The sequence below is a fragment of the Phoenix dactylifera genome, chromosome 10 (assembly GCF_009389715.1).
Source record: "Phoenix dactylifera cultivar Barhee BC4 chromosome 10, palm_55x_up_171113_PBpolish2nd_filt_p, whole genome shotgun sequence".
Classification (NCBI taxonomy): domain Eukaryota; kingdom Viridiplantae; phylum Streptophyta; class Magnoliopsida; order Arecales; family Arecaceae; genus Phoenix; species Phoenix dactylifera.
The window spans coordinates 3,992,284-4,011,628 of record NC_052401.1 but is presented as its reverse complement, the minus strand read 5'-3'; the positions used below and the strand labels follow the sequence as shown (position 1 = coordinate 4,011,628).

At 36.6% G+C, this 19,345-nt stretch overlaps 2 protein-coding genes and 1 long non-coding RNA gene across 8 annotated transcripts; all 3 read left to right on the top strand.

The window, feature by feature from the left end:
* The first annotated feature begins 39 nt into the window (after positions 1-39).
* On the top strand, positions 40-7,196 carry LOC103711087. 6 transcript variants are annotated; one of them, XR_604719.4, is made up of 7 exons: positions 40-244; positions 1,421-1,787; positions 3,367-4,272; positions 4,356-4,460; positions 4,601-4,762; positions 4,932-5,117; positions 5,259-7,196. It is a non-coding gene; the product is annotated as an uncharacterized LOC103711087 (long non-coding RNA). The 6 variants fall into 6 exon arrangements; XR_604717.4 differs by having other exon boundaries at positions 41-244; positions 1,421-1,550; positions 1,680-1,787; positions 4,356-4,762; XR_604715.4 differs by having other exon boundaries at positions 41-244; positions 3,367-3,480; positions 3,582-4,272; positions 4,356-4,762.
* Positions 7,197-10,171: 2,975 nt separating this feature from the next.
* LOC103711086 lies at positions 10,172-13,418 on the top strand. Its single transcript, XM_008797088.3, has 2 exons — positions 10,172-10,465; positions 11,887-13,418. The coding sequence occupies exon 2, from the start codon at positions 12,084-12,086 to the stop codon at positions 13,134-13,136; it is 1,053 nt and encodes a 350-aa protein (XP_008795310.1). The 5' UTR covers positions 10,172-10,465; positions 11,887-12,083; the 3' UTR covers positions 13,137-13,418.
* A 1,266-nt stretch (positions 13,419-14,684) lies between these two features.
* LOC103711085 (cytochrome c) lies at positions 14,685-19,088 on the top strand. Its single transcript, XM_008797087.4, has 3 exons — positions 14,685-14,921; positions 17,093-17,226; positions 18,719-19,088. Exons 1-3 carry the CDS (start codon positions 14,810-14,812, stop codon positions 18,812-18,814), a joined length of 342 nt encoding a protein of 113 aa, XP_008795309.1. The 5' UTR covers positions 14,685-14,809; the 3' UTR covers positions 18,815-19,088.
* Positions 19,089-19,345: the final 257 nt, after the last annotated feature.

The window sequence follows — 19,345 nt, the reverse complement described above, 5'->3', positions numbered from 1 at the left end:
TGAAGCCACTTCATAACTACTGTTCATCTCCCGCTTAGAAAGCCTGTCTCTTTAGCTTTGCCTCAGAGAGAGAGAGGGAGAGAGGAGAGGGAGAGGGAGAGAGGATTTCTAGTAGGGTTTTGGATCCGGATCGAAGCCGATGTTCTCAAATCATTCTAAACTTTTGCCAAGGAAATTTGAGATCTCTCTTTTGTGATGTTGGATCCAGTTGCTGCTCTTCTTTGAATTTTTCGGCGATCGAAAGGTACGCGATTCCCATCCCCTTAATTTCTTGGACTTTAATTCGGATGAGTGAGCGTTGAATCTGATCCAAAATTCCTGCAATCCGATTGAAATTTGTCGTTATTTGAAGAATTACGCTCGAATTTTCAGCAAGTTTTCTCGCTAAAGTTTTCGATCCGACGTCTGGTCTAATTGCAAGTTTCCAGAAATGTCCCTTATAGGAAAATTTTTAGGGGATAACGATGTATTGGTTCTTTTTTTGTGAACTCAAGAGTTGGATCTGATGTCGGTTTCCAGGAATTAAATCTTATTTCACCCTAAAATCCTAGATCAAGAACTCCAATTTGATGAGGCAAATTGATAGAAAGATATTTATGGGAGAAGTATTTAATGGGAGCTAATTTTGATGCGAAAACTTTAAGATACGATGTTTAAATCTAATTGTGAGCTTCGATCTGTGACCACTGAGTCCGGAAAGATGGAAGCTTCAATCTGATTCATGGACAATCCGAATGAAGTATATTTTTCTTGTTCCTTCTTATGGTGAGTTCGAATCCTCTATCGGTTCAAGTCCGTCCACTTGAGAGGTGCACTTGCATTCATCGTTTATATGCATCTCATTTCTAATTGTGAGCCTTGGATTGCAAAATGCTATTAAATATGTGGCTTGGAGAAACATAATCTGCATCCTTGGAGTACACTTCAAGAAATCACATGATGCTAGGCTTATTTACAAGTTAATTCCAAACATCGGATTGTGTACTTTCTGAATCGAAATCATGCCATGCTACCTTACATTGCGTACAAAAGAATTCATGCAGAAGAGTAATTCATGAAGCTTGTTTTGTCAATAATTTCTTCACGAAGAGTTCTTCCATGAAGCATGTCAAGATTGCTAATTAAATTTATTTCTCCATATTTTTTTAAGAAAAAAGGTAACTTATTGAAGTTCTACATTGCATGAATACTGCTTCCAAATATAGTTATTAATATTTTGGGGAGCCCATTCAAATATTAAAGCAGTGCCTTTTTGTTCATGGCATTGCTTGCAAGCTTATTTGCTTTCATAGGTTATGATGCATTTTTCTTGATAGGAATCAGTTTATGGGGAAAATGATTTCTATTCACAAATTGACACAGTGCCTAGCTTCATGTGCATTTGATGATCAAGTAATTTCTTCATCTGATCTGTTGTCAGGAGCCTGCTGCTTCAGAGAGAAATGATCCAAAGTTGAATTGCAAAAACAAATCAGAAGTAAAATCAACTCAGGGACCAAAATATCCATCTCAAAGGAAAATCAGCAAGGCAGATAACGTTGTGTCTTCAAGTAAGACTGATGCTGATAGAGTCTCAAGCAACTATAGATCTACCTCTGTTGTTTCCTATAGACCACTTACAGAAGTGTGTCCTAATGTTATTGTACCTTGCCCTTTTTCTTTGGTTACTGAAAAACAAGTTGCTGTCCTTTCTGGAGTTAGAGAAGGTACACAGAGATTGGATCCAAAAAGCTCAAACAAATCAGGCACCATCATTAGTTCATACAAAGGATGTTGCATATGTTCAGGTAATCTTTCTTTTATAGTTACTGCTCCAGAGAAATGAGATGGATACATTTTGCTTTCTCTTTTGTTGTTCTTTTTGTTTGAAGCCATCTTGTCAATTTTTTGCTTCACTTTGTTATTGTTAGTCTTGTTGATGTCCTCTCAAGCCATGTAGCTTCTTAACACTTAATGTTGTAAAATTACTTTTAAGAATATCGAACTGGCCTACATCATGTGTCTAGAATTTGCTTTGCAGTGCTTTCCTGGAATTCAATCATCTAGGTCATTACGTTGGAAATATAGGAGTTTTTTTCAGTAGCAAGTTGTGAATATTCCTATTAGCTTGCCTGTCTCATACCTTTGTGATTCTCATCTCAAGAAGGTTTATAGAGGGGTGGAAAGGTAGAGTCCTATAATGGATAGAGGTAGAGATATATCAACATCATAGATTCCTTTTATCTTGTTTTGCTTCTTTTATTTTGTTCGCCAGAGAAAGTCTAAAAAGGGCCTCCAAGAGAAGAACTTGTGATATTGATCATTGTTGCAAAAGCCTTTTATGTTTACAGCTGTTTCTTTCTCTAGAGATTCACAATTAGGTATTAATATTGGTTTCTTTGCATCCATAACCACACATTCTTCACACATTGATACTTCTGATGAAGGCGCTATACTAATAGTGCCTCATATAAGTTTCTGCTGTTGTTCTTGTAGGTTACTTCAAAGAAATCAGCCACAACTAGTAATGTGAAAGGAGAGGATTAGAAAACAAAAGGTTGGATTTTTTTTTATGATGATTCTAGTAACCTGGTCAACAGATAGGTTACAGCAAGTACCCACACCATTGTTCAACACCATACGACTTTGAGTTTTAGAGGCTTGGGAGAAGTCAAAAGAATACCTTTAGCCATCAGACAGCAAAAATACCATTCTCAGGGGAGGAGGTGCTACCATGCTTGGACCACCACAAGCAAGGCACGGCACCTGCTTAGATCTTAATCGGCTGGAGTTGGCTATATTGGCATCCGCTTGTGTATCCATCTAACGGAATCTTGTGCTAGCACCACTTAATCTATCTTGAAACCAATCGTTACTGGAACTAGTTGTTTGGTTGACAGGCTGCAGATGAGAAAATTCATCTGGCCTTTTTTTTCTTTTCTTTTCATGTTAGTAGAGCTAGTAGGATCTAAAAAAATTAAGTTACCAGAAAAGCAGGTTCATTAACCTTCCTGCTCGAGACAAATCCGATACAAATGGTGGAACTGTCTCCAGATCCATAGATACTGTCAGAGGAAATAGAAAGAAAGAGGTGAAGCTGGCTATATGAGGGTTTTTTTTTGTTTAGTTATATTTATGTTATCTTGCACATAGTTGGAAACTCCAAGTAGTTGCTTCAAATCTTGCATTCTGAACATAGGGAGGTAGATTACTCATCCTGTTCATTTTACATGCTCTATGATGTTTACATTCCTTTTCACACTTGATATGGATAATACACATACTTGTTTTCACCTCTGTGGTCAAGCATGCATTTACCTCTTATTAGTCCTATATACCATGGGTTCTATAAATCTGATGATGATTCTTACGGATTTTATTCTGCAGGAGAAATTTGTAGCAAGGTGCATGCTCCTTGTCAGTACAAAGAGGTTCATGGCGCCAGTACAAAGTGTGCTGCTCCTTGTCTGACTGGCAATCTCAGTACAGAAAGTAAAAAAGGTCTACTTCTTTCGTGACAAATTAATTCTTTTCTAGTTGGAAGTATTCATTATGGCACTACTGCCTGAGTGGGTTTGCTCAGTGGAGATTAGATGACTCAGGTGCAAGGCTGATACGCATTTCCTTCCCCTGCACACCATTCTTCCACTGATATTCTGACGCAATTGAGCACCCTGATGTTGATCGGCAGCTCTTGTCGCACCATGCAATATATAAAATTATGATGATGCTTGAATGCCGAACCATTCTATGCATAGCTAGATATTATTACTTGAAGACAAATGCTATGGCAGTGGAACAATCATTACCAAACATTTTCTCTGCACAGCTTGTTTACCACGTCGCTCAAGGGGATCCCACAGCCCCTCTAAGAATTGCAGGGATCCCATTAGTCACACAACTCCTTTATTTGTTACTCTTGTTGAAGTCAAGGAATTAGGAAGTTGTTCCTCCTGCAATCTCAAGGTTTTTTCAAGATATCAAAAGACATTATGAGTGGATTGTGATACCCTGTGTATGGTGACTGTTGGAAGCTCCAACTCTGAGTCAAAAGTCATATGGGTATTAGTCTCCAAATATCTCTCCGCTTATGGAATATCCCCAGACATCATAGCTGGACATCTGAACTCCCCTATATTTCTACTGCATTCTTTTCTAAAATGTCAGGCTCAAAGGGGGGAATTACTCTAATGCTGAATTCTGCAGATGGTCCCCACTCCAGACAGGAAATCTGTTGGTTAATGGACCCATGCCACCCTTTGGTGATCTGCCACTTGATGGGAGAAGGCCAAGGTATTCAAATCTGCATGTATGAAGCTTCTTAGAGTCCAATATTTTCGACTTGGAATGATTCATTACTTCTAGTTTTGGTACAGGCAAATAATCTCTGACCAGTTTGCCTAAAGGCATTTGAGTCTTTCCAATTAAATAAGCGGCAAGCGTAAGAGCGGATCCAAGGGAAATATGTAACATGCGAATAGGTAGTCCTGTTTCAGCATCGATGGCGTTACACATTTTGATTATGAATGTTATATACTTATTCAAGCAGTAGACATTGATGGCAATTTAACCTTTGTTGTCTCACATGTATCTTGGTGGCGGCACATTATTATTGTTGCAGAGAGATCATTTTCTAGTTCAACACTGTTACTATAATTCGATTGTTGTATGACCCAAATCCATAGTCAGGAAGAGAATATAAACAAAAATTTCAGAGGAGGGTTAGATGCTGATCTGTTGGAGGGATCTGACCATCCATCTGCTCTTGCATTCTGTTCTAGAGGTATGTCACAAAAGTTCCTGTAGAGCTTTAGTTAAAAGTTTATTTCATTGTTTAGAAATAGGACCCGAGTTTCATGGTGGCAGAAAAGATGGAATATTTCCCTCCATTTATTTCTAGCCTGGTTGGTTATTTGTTCAAGTTGTGATAATGAGATTATCTCCTTGAACAGATGGGAATTGATTACTAGGGAAAGCGAAGGTGGTGAGAAGCGGAGTGAATGGTCAGCGACTGCCCGCTGCTGCTGCTCTAATTCTCAGTGAATGCTGAATTAACTGGCAACCTTGATAGACAGCAATGAAGTAACAGGATTAACGCACGCAAGACTTCCCTGGAGGACCTCTTTTATCCGTAGCAGGTACCATTTGGTTTCAGGATAAGGCAGGATAAGTCCTTGTTTATGTTTGCCTGAAGTGTTCTTCTTCTCATCCATTCGATGATTTAATATTTTTGGTTAAAAAAACGCGCTATAGTTTTTGTAATTGAATAAAACGGGCAGGAAAAAATCCCACGGATCAAAAAATACAAGGGGAAGCAAGACAAAAAAAAAAGAAGAGGAAAAGAAGGAAAACAGAAGAAGAAAGCTTTGTCGTGGATTTACACGGGAAGCTAGTGAGGCAGGCAACTGGTTCAACCCAAGAACAGGTGTTTATTGCTCAACGTCCGTTGTCGATGTAGATTTTGTCTTCTCGAGGATTCTGAGATCCCTCTCCTTCCAAATACACCAAATGCATGTCATACTAGAGATTTCTGGCCTTCCAAATACACCAAATCCATGTCAGATCTGGAGAATCCCAAGCCGCAGGAAAGTATCGTGCTATGACAATGACTTTCCAACCTGTCCAAAAGAGCTCTTGATGTTCTAAAGTTCTGCGGAACACATGGAGATGTCTATCCTCTTTTTATGAAGATTTTCTGCTGAGAGAATCTGAAATCCAGGTAAAAGTTATAGTCTTGTAGGGATATGGTGATTTAGATTTGATGCTGAATATTTGATTCGTTTTCCATTTTCCATTTGCATCCTATCTTCATCCAGATTTATGCTAGTGAGTAGGGGACGCTGTTGGCTTATAGTTCTTTTTTGCAAGTAAATGAAAATTTTGGACATTTCAAATTATAAAGTTGGATTTGGAAATCCAACCTACACATCAAACCATTTTGGTATTTAGGTCGTACATCAATGGTTCACCCGCAGATCTATCATGGTTCAATCTTCCAATGACATCATAAATAACTAAATAAAATAAATAAATATTTTAAAATAATAGAAATTGATATCTAAAAGTAAATAATGAGGACTACGATGATGATGACGATTTTATTACAGCGTAATATCCAAAGATAATAAAATATCGTAACTTATTTTTGTCAAAAAAATAGTTACATTAATGTCTCCTACCAAATATACCTTATAAGTAAGTAAGGATGTCAATAAATTGGAACTTGAATGGCAAGTTTCTAATACGGTCTGGATCAAACCCTAATTCGAAAGAATAGAGCAATAATATTGTTTCTGTTTTAATTTTTCAGCACCTCTTTAAAGTGGTTCATCCAAACAAGTAAAAACAGAGTTCAAAGTCGAGCATTTGGGTTGTCAATGGATCACACAAGTTTCTGAAATTTTCATGTTCAAGACTGACCCAACACTTAACAGATCATGAGTTGAGCCTAGAATTCCCAGTTCTAAAGGATCTATGAAACCATTGGCTGATTATTCCTAGTTTTAACCGAACTGTAGGGAATCAGTGGTCCATCCCTCAAAAAGGCTCATATGTTAACCTGGTTGAGAGTGAATTATGGTCAAATGTGTAAAGTAGTAAATATTTTCTAAGCACCTTTAAAATGGTCGACCCAAACAAGTCAAAAGCTAGTCAAACTATGCTGGATTGGACAATTAGGTTGCTTGAGTCAATCCGATCCATATATGCTTTCCTATTATACGTTGAGTCTGGGATTCTTGGTTCTAAGGGACCTATGGAATCATTACTTGATTATAAGGGTTTTAACTCATTGATGTCCAAGCCTCAAAAAGGCTCATTTAACAATTATCCCAAAGATAATTGCCTTACCTTGATCCTCTATCCCATTTTCGAAAAATGCCTTGAGCTCTTCTGCATGACCTATTAACAATTTTCATCCAAACACATACTATCACCTCCACAAACTTTTTGACATATATCATTGGTAACTCTCAAATTAAATGCATATGCAATTTTTCTTTTCTTTTTTTTTGATAATTGAACATGCAAGACTCAATTCTTTTATCTATCATTTTGTCAGTACATGAGAAATGCATGTGTTCAACTGATTTGTACTTCAAATAGTGCCAAAATAAGGTGAAGTTGTTGCTTGATAATGATCCTAAAGCTTGCTTGACAAAGCACTTCAATGTATGGTGGGTTTAAAGTGGGAATGTAAATTAATCTCACACTTGCAACAAAAAAAAAAAAGGAAACAGAGAGCGAGAGAGAGAGATAATGCTAAAGTAGCAAAAAATATATCAGTGTCCTAGACAAATTTAGTTAGCTTTTGATTATTTACCTTATTTCTTGAGGTGTTGTTAATTGTTTTCATGTTGGTTTATCATTGCGCTTCCTTTTGATTTCTCTCCTCTATCTCCTCCCCCTATATAAAAGTGTGATAAAAAAATAAATCAACTAAACAATCAAATGATAAAATACTTGAAGATGGTCCAAAAAACTTGCATGATAAAAACATTTGCACAAATATTAAGGTTGAGTGAGAAAAATATGATTTTGAATTTAAAAAATTAATTAAATTAGCAAAATATATATATAAATAACCCTAAAGAATCAAACTAGGAGTTGTTTAATATCCTTAATGACATAATTCCCCGCCATCAAGAGTTTAAAGCATTATCTATGATTGGGAGCTATTTATTTGTTTCCATATTGGTTTAGCTTTACACTTTTTGATGTAATTCTTTTTTTTTTTTCCGCCTCTCTTCCACCATCTCTCTCTAGCAAAGGCAGGATAACAAAAATAAATTTACTAGAAACGGTAAGATACTCGTAAATAATTCACTCAACAAACATATTATGGATTTAAATAAACTAAACTATTTGTGAGCTCGCATTCATCCATCGTAATATCTACTTTCCTTTCCATTTTAAATAAAGCAATTTTTTGAATGGTTAACCTCCCCCTCAAAACTAATGGACTCTGCCCACGTAGTATGAGTAGATCTCTTTTATTGGCTATCATTTTATGATTCCCAAATACCCTTCATCCTCCGTATTCCAGCGAAGACAATATTTAAATACAAATACCGACGCAGCGCCAGAAGATTTTACCATGAGCTGGCACATTCCATTTGATGGTCCACACACAGCTCAATAAAACAATTAAATTAAATTACAAAAACCTTATTAAGAACTATATTTATTATATATACAATCAATATTTTTTTAAATATAATTAAATTAACATTATTTATGAACCTGTTTATATAATATGAAAATTCATTAAATAATATATATATTTATATATTCTTATATTTTTAGATGATTATTATGTCGCTTAAAATTATTTTGATTATTTTTAAAATTTTTGTTGATACAATATTTATGTTCTATTTAGAAATAATAGTATGATTAATATTTTGTTAAGTTATAGTTTAAAATGTTGGATAAAATATTTTTTTTAGGATAAATATGGAACTTTTAAATTGTTAAATATAAGTATAATTATCTCTAATTTCATAGAGATTTTTAAATTTATTTTAAAAAATCTACCTAAATATCCAGAAAAATAGCTGTTATCTCCAACGGTAGTCTTCGCTTCCCAGCCTACAACTCGCCCACGATGACCCACGTACGACGAAAATGAGGCTATTCGTAACCTTAAATTACTAAATTGCCCGCATGATTTAGCATATGTACAAAGCTACCATTGCCCTTAGAATCCCTCCTGCAGGGGTAAAACGGTCAATATGCATGCCCCTGTCTCGGACGACTCCAAGCCTAGGTATGAGATGAAACCGTTACCGTGTCGTAACGGACTCAACTGAAACCATTATTGACCGTTATAGCTTGTAACGGCCATAAATCTGTATGAACACAAAAAAAATGCAGGGGTCGAAGACTATTTGGATTTAGAATGACAAATAAAAAAAATAAAAGTCGATTATAGACAAAAAGCAATGTTATTTAGCATAAAAATACTATCATTATTATTTTAACCAAAAGCAAATGCTTTCTCTTACTTAAAAGGAGCGTTTAAGCCTCCGCATATCTCTAATATTATTATTTTTACAAAAATTAGAATATAAATATGAAGGAGTTGAAGGATACAAATAGACTGAATTTATTTAAAAATAAAATCTAATCCTTATTTTTTTTATAAAAATATTATCTCATTTTTTTCAAAAGGACTCAAAAATTAATGTTCTAATACTATTAAAGATAAAATTTATATATTTTTCTTTATGTACCATCTAAATATCTCATGTATCAGAAAATAAATTAGATAACCATAATGATTGCAACTATCTATGATACTACAAAAGAGCCATAAAAATCAAAATGTACTATATTTCATTTATTTTTTATGAATTTGAGAATTATTTTGTACAGCAAAAATGTTGGATCAAATGAGTTTCTTAATTTGTTATTTTAGTACAACAAAATATTTTTTTTCCAAACAAGGTTTTAAAGTATAATATTTTGAGAATTATCAATGAAAAAATTTATATTTTTATTTAAATCAACATCTTAACGTTTTGTGCATCATAGAAATAGTTTGAGTAGCGACATATATAGTAAGTGTAACCTTTTGATGCCTCTTATATATTGCGTGAAAACATGCAATTTCTCAAAATATATTATGTTCCTCGAAAAGTTTTTAATAAAATTAATAAATCATAACCTCTTAAGAAGTATCAAGGATAAATTAATATTCTTATTTTAAACAAATTTATTTATCATGCAAGCAATTTGAGTTAATATATACGACAACAATAACCTTTTAGCATATGTTAATTGAAAAGTATCAGCAAAAGTCAATACTTTCCATCATACTAACTTTTCAAAAAAAATTTAGTAGAAAAATATAGTATCTGATGAGTACCCCTCATGCATTATTCTCATAGGATCTACAATGGTATGAAAAAAAATACAAACCTTGTCATGATAAAAATTTATATATATATATATATATATATATATGTATGTATGTATGTATTTGTGTGTGTATATGTATGTTTATATAGAGTACAACGGTCCCTGTCAAAACCGGCCGTCAGCGTTATAACAACCGTTAGTTTATAGCAGGGTACGAGCGAGGAATAAAAGAGCGGGAGGCCACCTAGGCTTGGTTGAATTCCGAACCTCCGTCCCGGTTACCGAACCCGAGGACAGCTGGTGACAGGCTGTCAGCAACCCAGCCATCCCCACCGCAACCCCCAGCCCACGCCTTTTCTTTGTTTCCTTCGGACCCTGTCCGCTGCGATTTTCTCTCTCCTCGCTCATCTCCGTCGCTAGGGTTTCGATCTACGACGACGAGAGCTCCCTGATCTCCTTCGGCTCTTCTCGAATCCGGATTCAGCGGCTCGAGAGCTCGCGTTCGAGGCCGGCATCGCGGGATTTGATCCAGTATATCTCTCGTAATGCTCGAGATTAGGGCTTTCTTTTCGATAACATCACTCCGCGTCGTATATTTCATGGCATGCTTGTGATCTTGCTCGAGGTACTCGTGCTTCTCCTTCTGTTTCTATTTTTATATATTTTTGGGTGAATTTCGGTATTTGATTCTTATAAAATGGTAGGAAATATGCTTATTTTGCTAGGCTTTCGTTTTTTTTTTGTTGGATGTGGTATCTTTATGGTTTGTGTAGAGCAGATATTTGTATGGTTTTGTGGCTTTGTTTTTTTTTTTGGTAATGGTGTATTGTTGTAGAAGGGGCTTTTTAGCTATTCTTGCGTCTGTTCAAACATAAAAATGATTCCTTTTGTGCTTAGATTTTTTTTGTTTATTGCTGTAGTTAGTACTTATTTATTTGCCTGAGTCAATGGAGTAGCTTTTTTGATGGTGGCGATTTAAATGTAGTTTGCTTTGACCTAAAAGATTTCAGATATGGTAATGGAACTGTGGATGGTATAGAATTGCAGCCAAACTTTTGATTTTTAAAGTTTCAAGAGGTTCTTGCCAACGCAAACAGTATCTAATATCGGATTTTCTTCGTCCTTTATTTCTATATTGAGTAATAAAAAGCTTCCGATGTCTTAATCATCGTCTGTTGCCGGGTTAAAAGTTTCCTTAGCACGAAAAGTAGTTGATGAATTTGATGCTGCACCAGGGACGTTTTGAAATAAAACTTGTAGCACTCTTATTGTTCTCTCCTTCAGTGACTTCTCAGAGTGGAAGAGCCATTTCTTGTATTGCTATTAAATGTAAAATAAGAACAGCGATATAATAAGGAATTTAAACAGCAGCGTATTTTGTTCCCGTGAGAATGTTTTCACTTGCTTAATTTGAGCAAATTATTATGTTTACATAGCTCGTAGACATAGCTTTATAATTGTTAAGTTAATTGCCAAGACGATTTTTGAGGTTGACTTTAATTATCGTGAGGGATTGGGACATTCCTGGCATTCCTGGTTAACTAAAACAAATAGGCTGTCCATCCTCCTGCATGGATATGTTTAATGTGCATTTTTATATGATGGCTCTCACACTGTAAATGCATGCGCTGTTCATAAAAAAAAAATGAAAATTTTATGGAAAGTATAGTGTAATCAAAGATCGCTACAGTGTTGTTCTAGTAGTGTTGCCTTTCGGGTAGCTTTTAAATTAATGTTATTGGAATATATGCTACATTGAAGATAAGTGCAAAAGAATGTAGCCCCCGGAGTATATTGGAGTTGTTGATCTGTTAACAATTGCTCTTTTCTTTTTCAATATAGAAGATTTTTTGATTAACGAAAGCAGCATTTCTTGTTTGGTCTTCTTTTAAATTGTGGCTTCTGTGACTTTTCATATTCTGTTGTCTAATGTTTCTGCTAAGTGTCAAAAGCAGAAGAAATTTACTGCATGCATGTCCATTAACAAGTATTATTTTGAAGTTTGAATTATACGAAGCAGTAAACAATTATTCTTTTGGATTATAGATGGTTCTGGGTGGTTCGACAATCTGAAGCATAATCTCAAGGATGAAGTTAGATTGTTGCACATGAGAACGGTAGCTGTGCTTGATGCCAAAATTTCTGCTCTGCATTTTTGAGGAAGTGGCTGATTTACTGGTACCTGTGGGCCATTTTGGTATCCTTGCTGGCAGAGAGCATGCGTGGAATCTGTGTTTTGGGTGATGCCCCTGACCAGAATCGCCGCCGATGCATTCGGTGCGGTGACCATATCACTCGTCTCTCTAAGTGCTATTCTGGGTCTGATTTGCATCTACCGTTCTTTCTATTTCCAGCTACAGATCCACCGAAGAAGCTTTCCCCAGCTCAAGTACTTTAATGGGCCTTGGATTACACGCATTGCATTGATTCTAGTCGCAATTTGGTGGGGCTTTGGAGAGATTGTTAGGCTTACTTTTCTGAAAGAAAAAGGAAGACCTTTTTCCAGCCAATTATGGGAGAAGAATGTCTGCAAGTTCTATGTCCTCTCGAATCTAGGGTTTGCAGAACCAAGTATTTTTCTCATGCTTGCATTCCTTCTCTATGCTGCATTGCAGAAGAGGGAGTCAGACGCGCTGAGTCAACGATGGAACAGACGGACCATGAGCTATGTCGTCCTTTCTTGTCTTCCGATATTCATCATGCAATTCGTCCTCATTTTAGTTGGACCCAAGTTCAATAACGAAAAGAGTGGCAAGAGAACAAAGATGTCAAAGTTCTTCTCATGCACCTATACTTTGACCAATGACAGCAGTGTATGCACCTATCCCTTGCTGAGCACTATAGTTCTTGGGATTTTTTATGCGCTCCTGATCAGCTGTGTCGCATATGTGGGAACCCGGTTGTTTTCTTTGGTGATCAACAAGGGATTGCGACGGAGAGTTTATGTGCTGATATCTTCAGTCATCCTCTTCCTTCCATTAAGGGTGCTGCTCCTTGGATTCTCTGTCCTCCCTCACCCAGGCAATTTGGTCTATGAGGCCATTGTGTTCCTGGCCTTCCTCATGCTGTTATTTTGTACCATGGTGGGGATATGTATACTAGTATATTTCCCTGTGGCAGATTCCTTGGCACTGAGAGACATAGGACACATAGAAATTGAAGGAATGCCGTATGATGACTACTACTATGATGGTGTCTCTCTCGTTAATAACCATGGCTATCAAGACACAAGCAGGAACTCTGACGCATCTACCAAGCGTGGCTCCGTATCTTTTTCCCACAATGGTCAAGGATGAATCCCCACAAACAGAAAGCATTGGTGATTTTCCCTCCACATTGGTTCACTTTCTCGATCTCCCCCATTCCCTGGCAGGCCCACGGTTCCACTTAGAGAAGTTCCTTCACACTAAAAACCATCTGCCAGTTTTCTTACTTCTCTTCGCCTTTTTTTTTTTTTTGGCCAAATGATATCAGTTTTGTGGTGAACAAAGACTAATGTAAAGGTGTTTTTAGCAGTCAACATTAAACAAGGTTTGCTCATTGTTCATATTGGTATATTTATCAATTTTGTTGTGTTATTTCCTCTGCTGGGTACTGTGTAGGGCTCTAAAATTTAGCAGTCTTTGGCCTTGACTTAAATATTTGAGTGTAGGGAATTCCCGAAGCCATGCTATAATGACGACAATTCCATCATAGTCTGTTTTCAGCTGTAAACAGGCTCGGCTGCATTGGAAACTTTTGGTCTCTGCTGAGCTGCATTTAGTGACAGCTTGTTCTCTGAATTTGCTGTTTTGCGTATAAATATTTGACCTGCAAGCTGCCTTCTGTTCCATTCATCGCTACCGGTGCAGTATGATGTTGGCTAAACTATCGAGCTTGATATTTGCCTTCTAATCCTATTATTTTTATTCATAAATATTTCTTTAAATATTAAATTTTGCATGAATATTTTTTTGAATTAATATTTAAATATATATATTTGTAAAATATTTGTTATGTTATTTTATTATATATATATATATATATATATATATATATATGCACGTAATCTAATATCGTTAAAAAATTAATAATTTTAAATTAAAATAACTAAAAAAATAAATAATGGTTTTTTTTCTTTTCAATGCCTTGGCTTAACTATTGAGCTGGATGCGCCTTCTGTAATCTTATCGTTTTTCTTTTTCATTCCCTGGGTGATTTATTCAAAAAGCTACTGTATATTTATCATCAGAAAAACGAATATTTTTTAAAATATTAATTTTTGTTTGAATATTGTTTTCAAATAAATATTTAAATATATATTTTTATAAATTATTTATTTTGTTATTTATTTATTTTTAATTTTTGTTTTTTTTATATGTATCTACGATGTAACGATTTCAAATTAAAATAATACCTTTTGTTTTCTTTTCAGAAACGAACCAGGCTTCTCTTTCTCTTTTACAATTGCCTGGGCCTGTCATCCGTTTAGTATTTCTTGAAGCTATTTCATTACCTAGACTATCGAGTGGGACCTTCGTGGTTGTCGTCATCATTATACTGTTTGTCGTATGGAAGACTTACATGATTAAAATGACTTCGCCATGTGATACACGAATAGGCGACGAGACGCCCACACGTCATGGGTTTCCATCGATCAAACGGTCGATATTGAATCTATCCAAGCCAACTACTTGCGTGCGCGGGCCACGCTCCGAACTCGGGGTCATCTCCTCATCCGATTCTAGGCTCATCCTTAATGGCGAAAATACCCCCCAACCGGAACTCCCAAGTCCCTCCGACAGAGCGAGACTACATCTCCTTATATAGGGGTATTTTGGTCATTTGGTTCATAAGGGCGCGTATTTAACGAATCGCGCCGCCCGCCCGGAGGGGAAGCCCTTCTGAGTCGTACTTCCGCGTCTCTCCGTGAGGAAGGGGAGGAAACCCTAACCCTACATCGATCGATCCTAGGGCTTTGTCGAGGGAAATGGCGACGTTCTCGGAGGCTCCTCCCGGCAATCCCAAGTCCGGGGAGAAGATCTTCAAGACGAAGTGCGCCCAGTGTCACACCGTCGAGAAAGGAGCCGGCCACAAGCAAGGTGAGTTCTTGATATGCTATCTTCTTTCTAGCTCTCTTTTATATGATTAAGCTGCATGATTTATGTTTTTTATTTTTTCATTTCTCTGCGTTTTTATTGTTTATCCTTCCGTGTGTTCTTCTTTGATCTATCTCTGTTTCAAGATTCCATCGTTTCTTTCTTCTGGAGGTTCATCTCATTTTCTTTGGTTTTGGATTGATGTGGAACTTATAGCTTCTGATGATTGCTGTCTACCCAAGTGTAATATATCTTTGTTTCAAGATTCGCTTGATTTCTCCTGAGATCCATTCCATTTCTTTGCGCAATATCGACTCTATGTTTGTCTCAAGATTCCATGGATTCCTCATTAGATTCATATCATTTTCTTTAATTTTGAGATAATGTGAAACTTGTTTCTTATTTGATGATTGCTGTTATTTCGAGGTGTTTGCTATTCTAGCGATTTCTAAGGATCTAACATTTATTTAGCAGAAATATAGTTTAATATTTTGAGGTCTTCAAATAGCACCTCTCTTTTCTTTTTCTTGATTTACACCGAGTTATTGCACGATCTCGTTTGTCTCATTTGATTTTGACTGGACCTGATGCTTTGGTGAGTGCGATGGTTACATTGATTTGTCTAAAACTTAAATTGTTTTACTGAATCACACCTTACTCCGTAAAGGTTGTTAATGTTGGTGGATATCCCTGTGATTTTTTTAATTGTGAGATGAAGACAGAGTAACATTTGAGTCATCTTATATCTATTTAGAGCAATAATGCATGGTAGCATTTGCTGCGGAGTGTTTGGATATCAGCAACTATTTTCACATGATATCATGTGTGGGGACTGTAAAATAATATGAAGGCTCAGTGGCTTGAATTCTATTACGACACAGGACCGAATATATACAACAATCGTACAAGGGAGATCCCATGATTCATGGGTCAGTTCTAAATGAGCTGCAGATTGTAAGGTTAAAAAAAAATACAAGAAAAGAAATATTATAATGTGTACGGAATAAATTAGGATGGGTTTTTGGTGCAGGAGAGTTTGCCATGTGCCTTGCATGCCAATGAATCTGGACAGATCTTTGGTATGGAGGACGAGTGAGGGTTTTCAAGCTCTCTCCCTCCTGTCCTCCATCTCTCTACCTCCTGTCCTCCCTCTCTCTCTGCCCTCTCTTTCTTTCTCTCTTTCTCGCTTCCTCTCTGACTTTTTCTTTGTCGATATGGCTCAGAACGTCGCAACACAGTACCATCCTGTGCCATACCGCTGAACAACTGATATGGATCTCACTATCGATACAGCCAACCTTGGATGGTACTGTGTATCTCCTCCAAATTCCATATTCCAAATTTGTAATATGCCCACAAAAAATAACATACCTCACATGGCAAAATTCCTCTGCACCAAAGATCTGTCCAGATTCATTAGCATGCAAAGCACACGGAAAATTTCTGTTGCACCAAAGCTTTGTCCAGATACATTGGCACACAAAGCACATGGAAAAATTCCTGTACACCAAAAATCTATCCATATTTATTTTGTACATATTGTAATATTTCCTTTCTTGTATTTTTTTGCCCCTAAGAATCTGCAGCTCATTTATAACTGAAACATGAATCATGGGATCTCCCTTGTACAATTGTTGCATATATTTGGTCCTGTCTATGTAAATTGAGTGAGGGCACAGGAAAAGGAACCAAGATAATGAAAGGATTTTTTATTTGTACTTAGGAGACTGTTTAGTACCTTTTAATGCACAGTCATATGCTGTATATTGGCAAATGTTAGTGTATTTATATTGACCAACAAACATGTGCTTCAATTTTGATTGACATGGGTAGAGAGTTTTTGATGGCTAACTAGTTAAGGCACCCTTCTTAAAGGAAAAGGAAAGCTATTTAATACATATCGATAATCCAGATGTGCACATGTAGGTTTTCCTTATACAACTATCATAAATGGTCAGATGCTTGATAATTGCTGTCTGTTTAACATATCTTAGATGCTTAGGTGGAAACCAATAACAGTGGTCTATCATGGCATATTGTGCTTATATGGTGTTTAGTATTTTTTCCCCCTCCATTATCTTTACATTATTTTGTCATTTTGCTTATACTTATTTTTTTCAATATTTTTTATCATTTTACCAAGCAGAAATACCAAAGTTCATTTATATCTGTAGGTCCTAACTTGAACGGTCTTTTTGGGAGGCAATCGGGCACCGTCCCTGGTTATTCTTACTCTGCTGCAAACAAGAACATGGCTGTGATATGGGGGGAATCAACTTTATATGACTACCTACTTAATCCCAAGAAGGTAGGTCACTAACCCAAAACCAGCAATATAGATAACATGTAATATAGTTTGTAAGCTTGAATTTCTGTAGTAACTATCTGAAGAGTTATATTATATGATGATTTTGCTTGATAACATTGACTTAAGTTTTGTGCCCAACCTCAAAACACAGTTAAGAAGAGTGGATAAAAAGCAAGTGCCTAATGTGACTTCCAAATTATCCAAAATGCTTTTGGGATAATTGATATGGTTGGCTGTTTAAGTTCATCCTACTGGTAAAATGCAACCTCAATGGTTTTCTACTTTTGGCCAGTGCCTTGTGCGATGTACAATTTTTTCTCTAATAATTGTTTAGTAACTTTTCTTCATGATGTAGCGCTCGGTACACTTAAAATTCCATTGCCAGTTGTTTTTTCTTGCTTTGTGTGAATGCCGCGTAGCAATATTTGAATTGATCCGGTTCTTCAATATGTCCTTTGATGCATCTCGTGTGGCACTTTGTTTCTTGAATATAAATTACTAGTCAGCTGCTTTATATGTGCCTTTTTTGCTTTTGTTTGGATGATTCTGCAAATATTTGTTCTTGTGTATTTAGTATAAGGCAATCACGTATGAGTTAGCTTAACATTGTACTTGGGATATTTTATGATGTGTTGGGATTCACTTTATTTGAATCTTAATCATACTATATTAGTGGGCCCTAAAAAAGGTTGGGACAGACAAGTGGTCATTTAACCACATTTGGGTGCCAAAGATACAAGGAGACGGCCATCAGAAACTGCCATGCTATGATTTTTCCCACGTGTATGCATAAATAATTCCAGAAACTTTGTCGTAGAGCTCTTTGTGAATGGTCTAATGCCCCACATAATATATGTTGTACAAAAACTAACAAAAGACTCAAATTAGTGTTTGGCCCATTACTGTAGGACCTAAATTTCCAAAGTATGCTCTGTTGCTTGTTAAGAATCCGAAGAGGTGGAGAGTGTCATGTTATGGAAACATCAACAATTTTTAGCATTGAAGATCGCAAGTACAGTGTGCACATTAAAGAGTATTTGTTGTGTGTAAAAGAACAGTTGATCCAGTGGGCTCTGATAATGAGTGATTTTTGTAGGTGAGTTTGAAGAGTAGTTCAGATGGATATGGCAATGTCATTTGAATGGTAGGATTTGATGCTGGGCATTGTTGTAGATGGATGAAGTTGGGTTTCTTCATTTTTAAAGACTCTCTTCTACATTTCATGATTTTTTTTGTGAGATTCCCTGGAATTTACTTTGCAATGCAGATGTTGCCTTTAGTGATTTGTTGTCTTCTACCATGCAAGGACCTTCTGTTATACTTTTGTTAAGTGCAAGGCAGAGCTGATTTCCTATTTCGATTTTCTTTGCGCCTCTTTCCCCCCCCCCCCCCCCCCCCCCCCTCTTATCTTATCTTTTATCTGAATTATGTTTCTAACTTTCTGGCTGAGAAGGTTGCTGTGTATCTCATGGTTTTCCTCTTGTACGTGCAGTATATTCCTGGTACAAAGATGGTTTTCCCTGGTCTGAAGAAGCCTCAAGAACGTGCAGATCTGATTGCTTATCTTAAGGAATCCACAGCTTCGTAAATCATGTTTAGTCGGCAATTTTGTTTGTCTAATAAGATTTCCAATAAAACCTGGAAAACGGTAATGCGTGCTTGAGTATACATTCTTTTTTTTCTTTTTTTTTTTTCTTTCTTTTTTGCCCATTTTCAGGGCGCATTCATTTTGCTGTAGTACTTGCCGTAGTACCGTTGCATGACACCCTAGCGGTGACCTTTTTAAGTTCCATGCTACGGTGTTGCTGTGTTTTTACGCTGATTTAGGTGTAGATTTGAAATATCAAATGGTTTGAATTATGTTATGATGCTGCTTTAACGCTGACGGAGATATCCGGGTGATTTATCATTATACAGTATTGGAGAAGAAAATTAGGAAGTTGGGACTTTGGAGATTTAGTGTAGGGTGCAATTCGGGGTTAACATGCTATCGCGTAACCAGCTTGTCGCCCGGATCCCTCTGCGTCCATCGGTGTGCCCGAAGAGGGGTGAGATTGGCCCATGGGAAAGAGGATATAGGAGGGCATCTGCGTCCCCTGCCTCAGCAAGCAGAGTCGCA

What these genes read in the sequence shown, in the direction of transcription:
- LOC103711086 (XM_008797088.3), top strand. Translation starts at nt 12,084, where the DNA reads ATGCCCCTGACCAGAATCGCCGCCGATGCATTCGGTGCGGTGACCATA.
- LOC103711085 (XM_008797087.4), top strand. Translation starts at nt 14,810, where the DNA reads ATGGCGACGTTCTCGGAGGCTCCTCCCGGCAATCCCAAGTCCGGGGAG. An exon ending in AGGAGCCGGCCACAAGCAAG is followed by an intron (nt 14,922 to 17,092) that starts GTGAGTTCTTGA and finishes TTATATCTGTAG; the next exon opens with GTCCTAACTTGAACGGTCTT. An exon ending in ACCTACTTAATCCCAAGAAG is followed by an intron (nt 17,227 to 18,718) that starts GTAGGTCACTAA and finishes TTGTACGTGCAG; the next exon opens with TATATTCCTGGTACAAAGAT.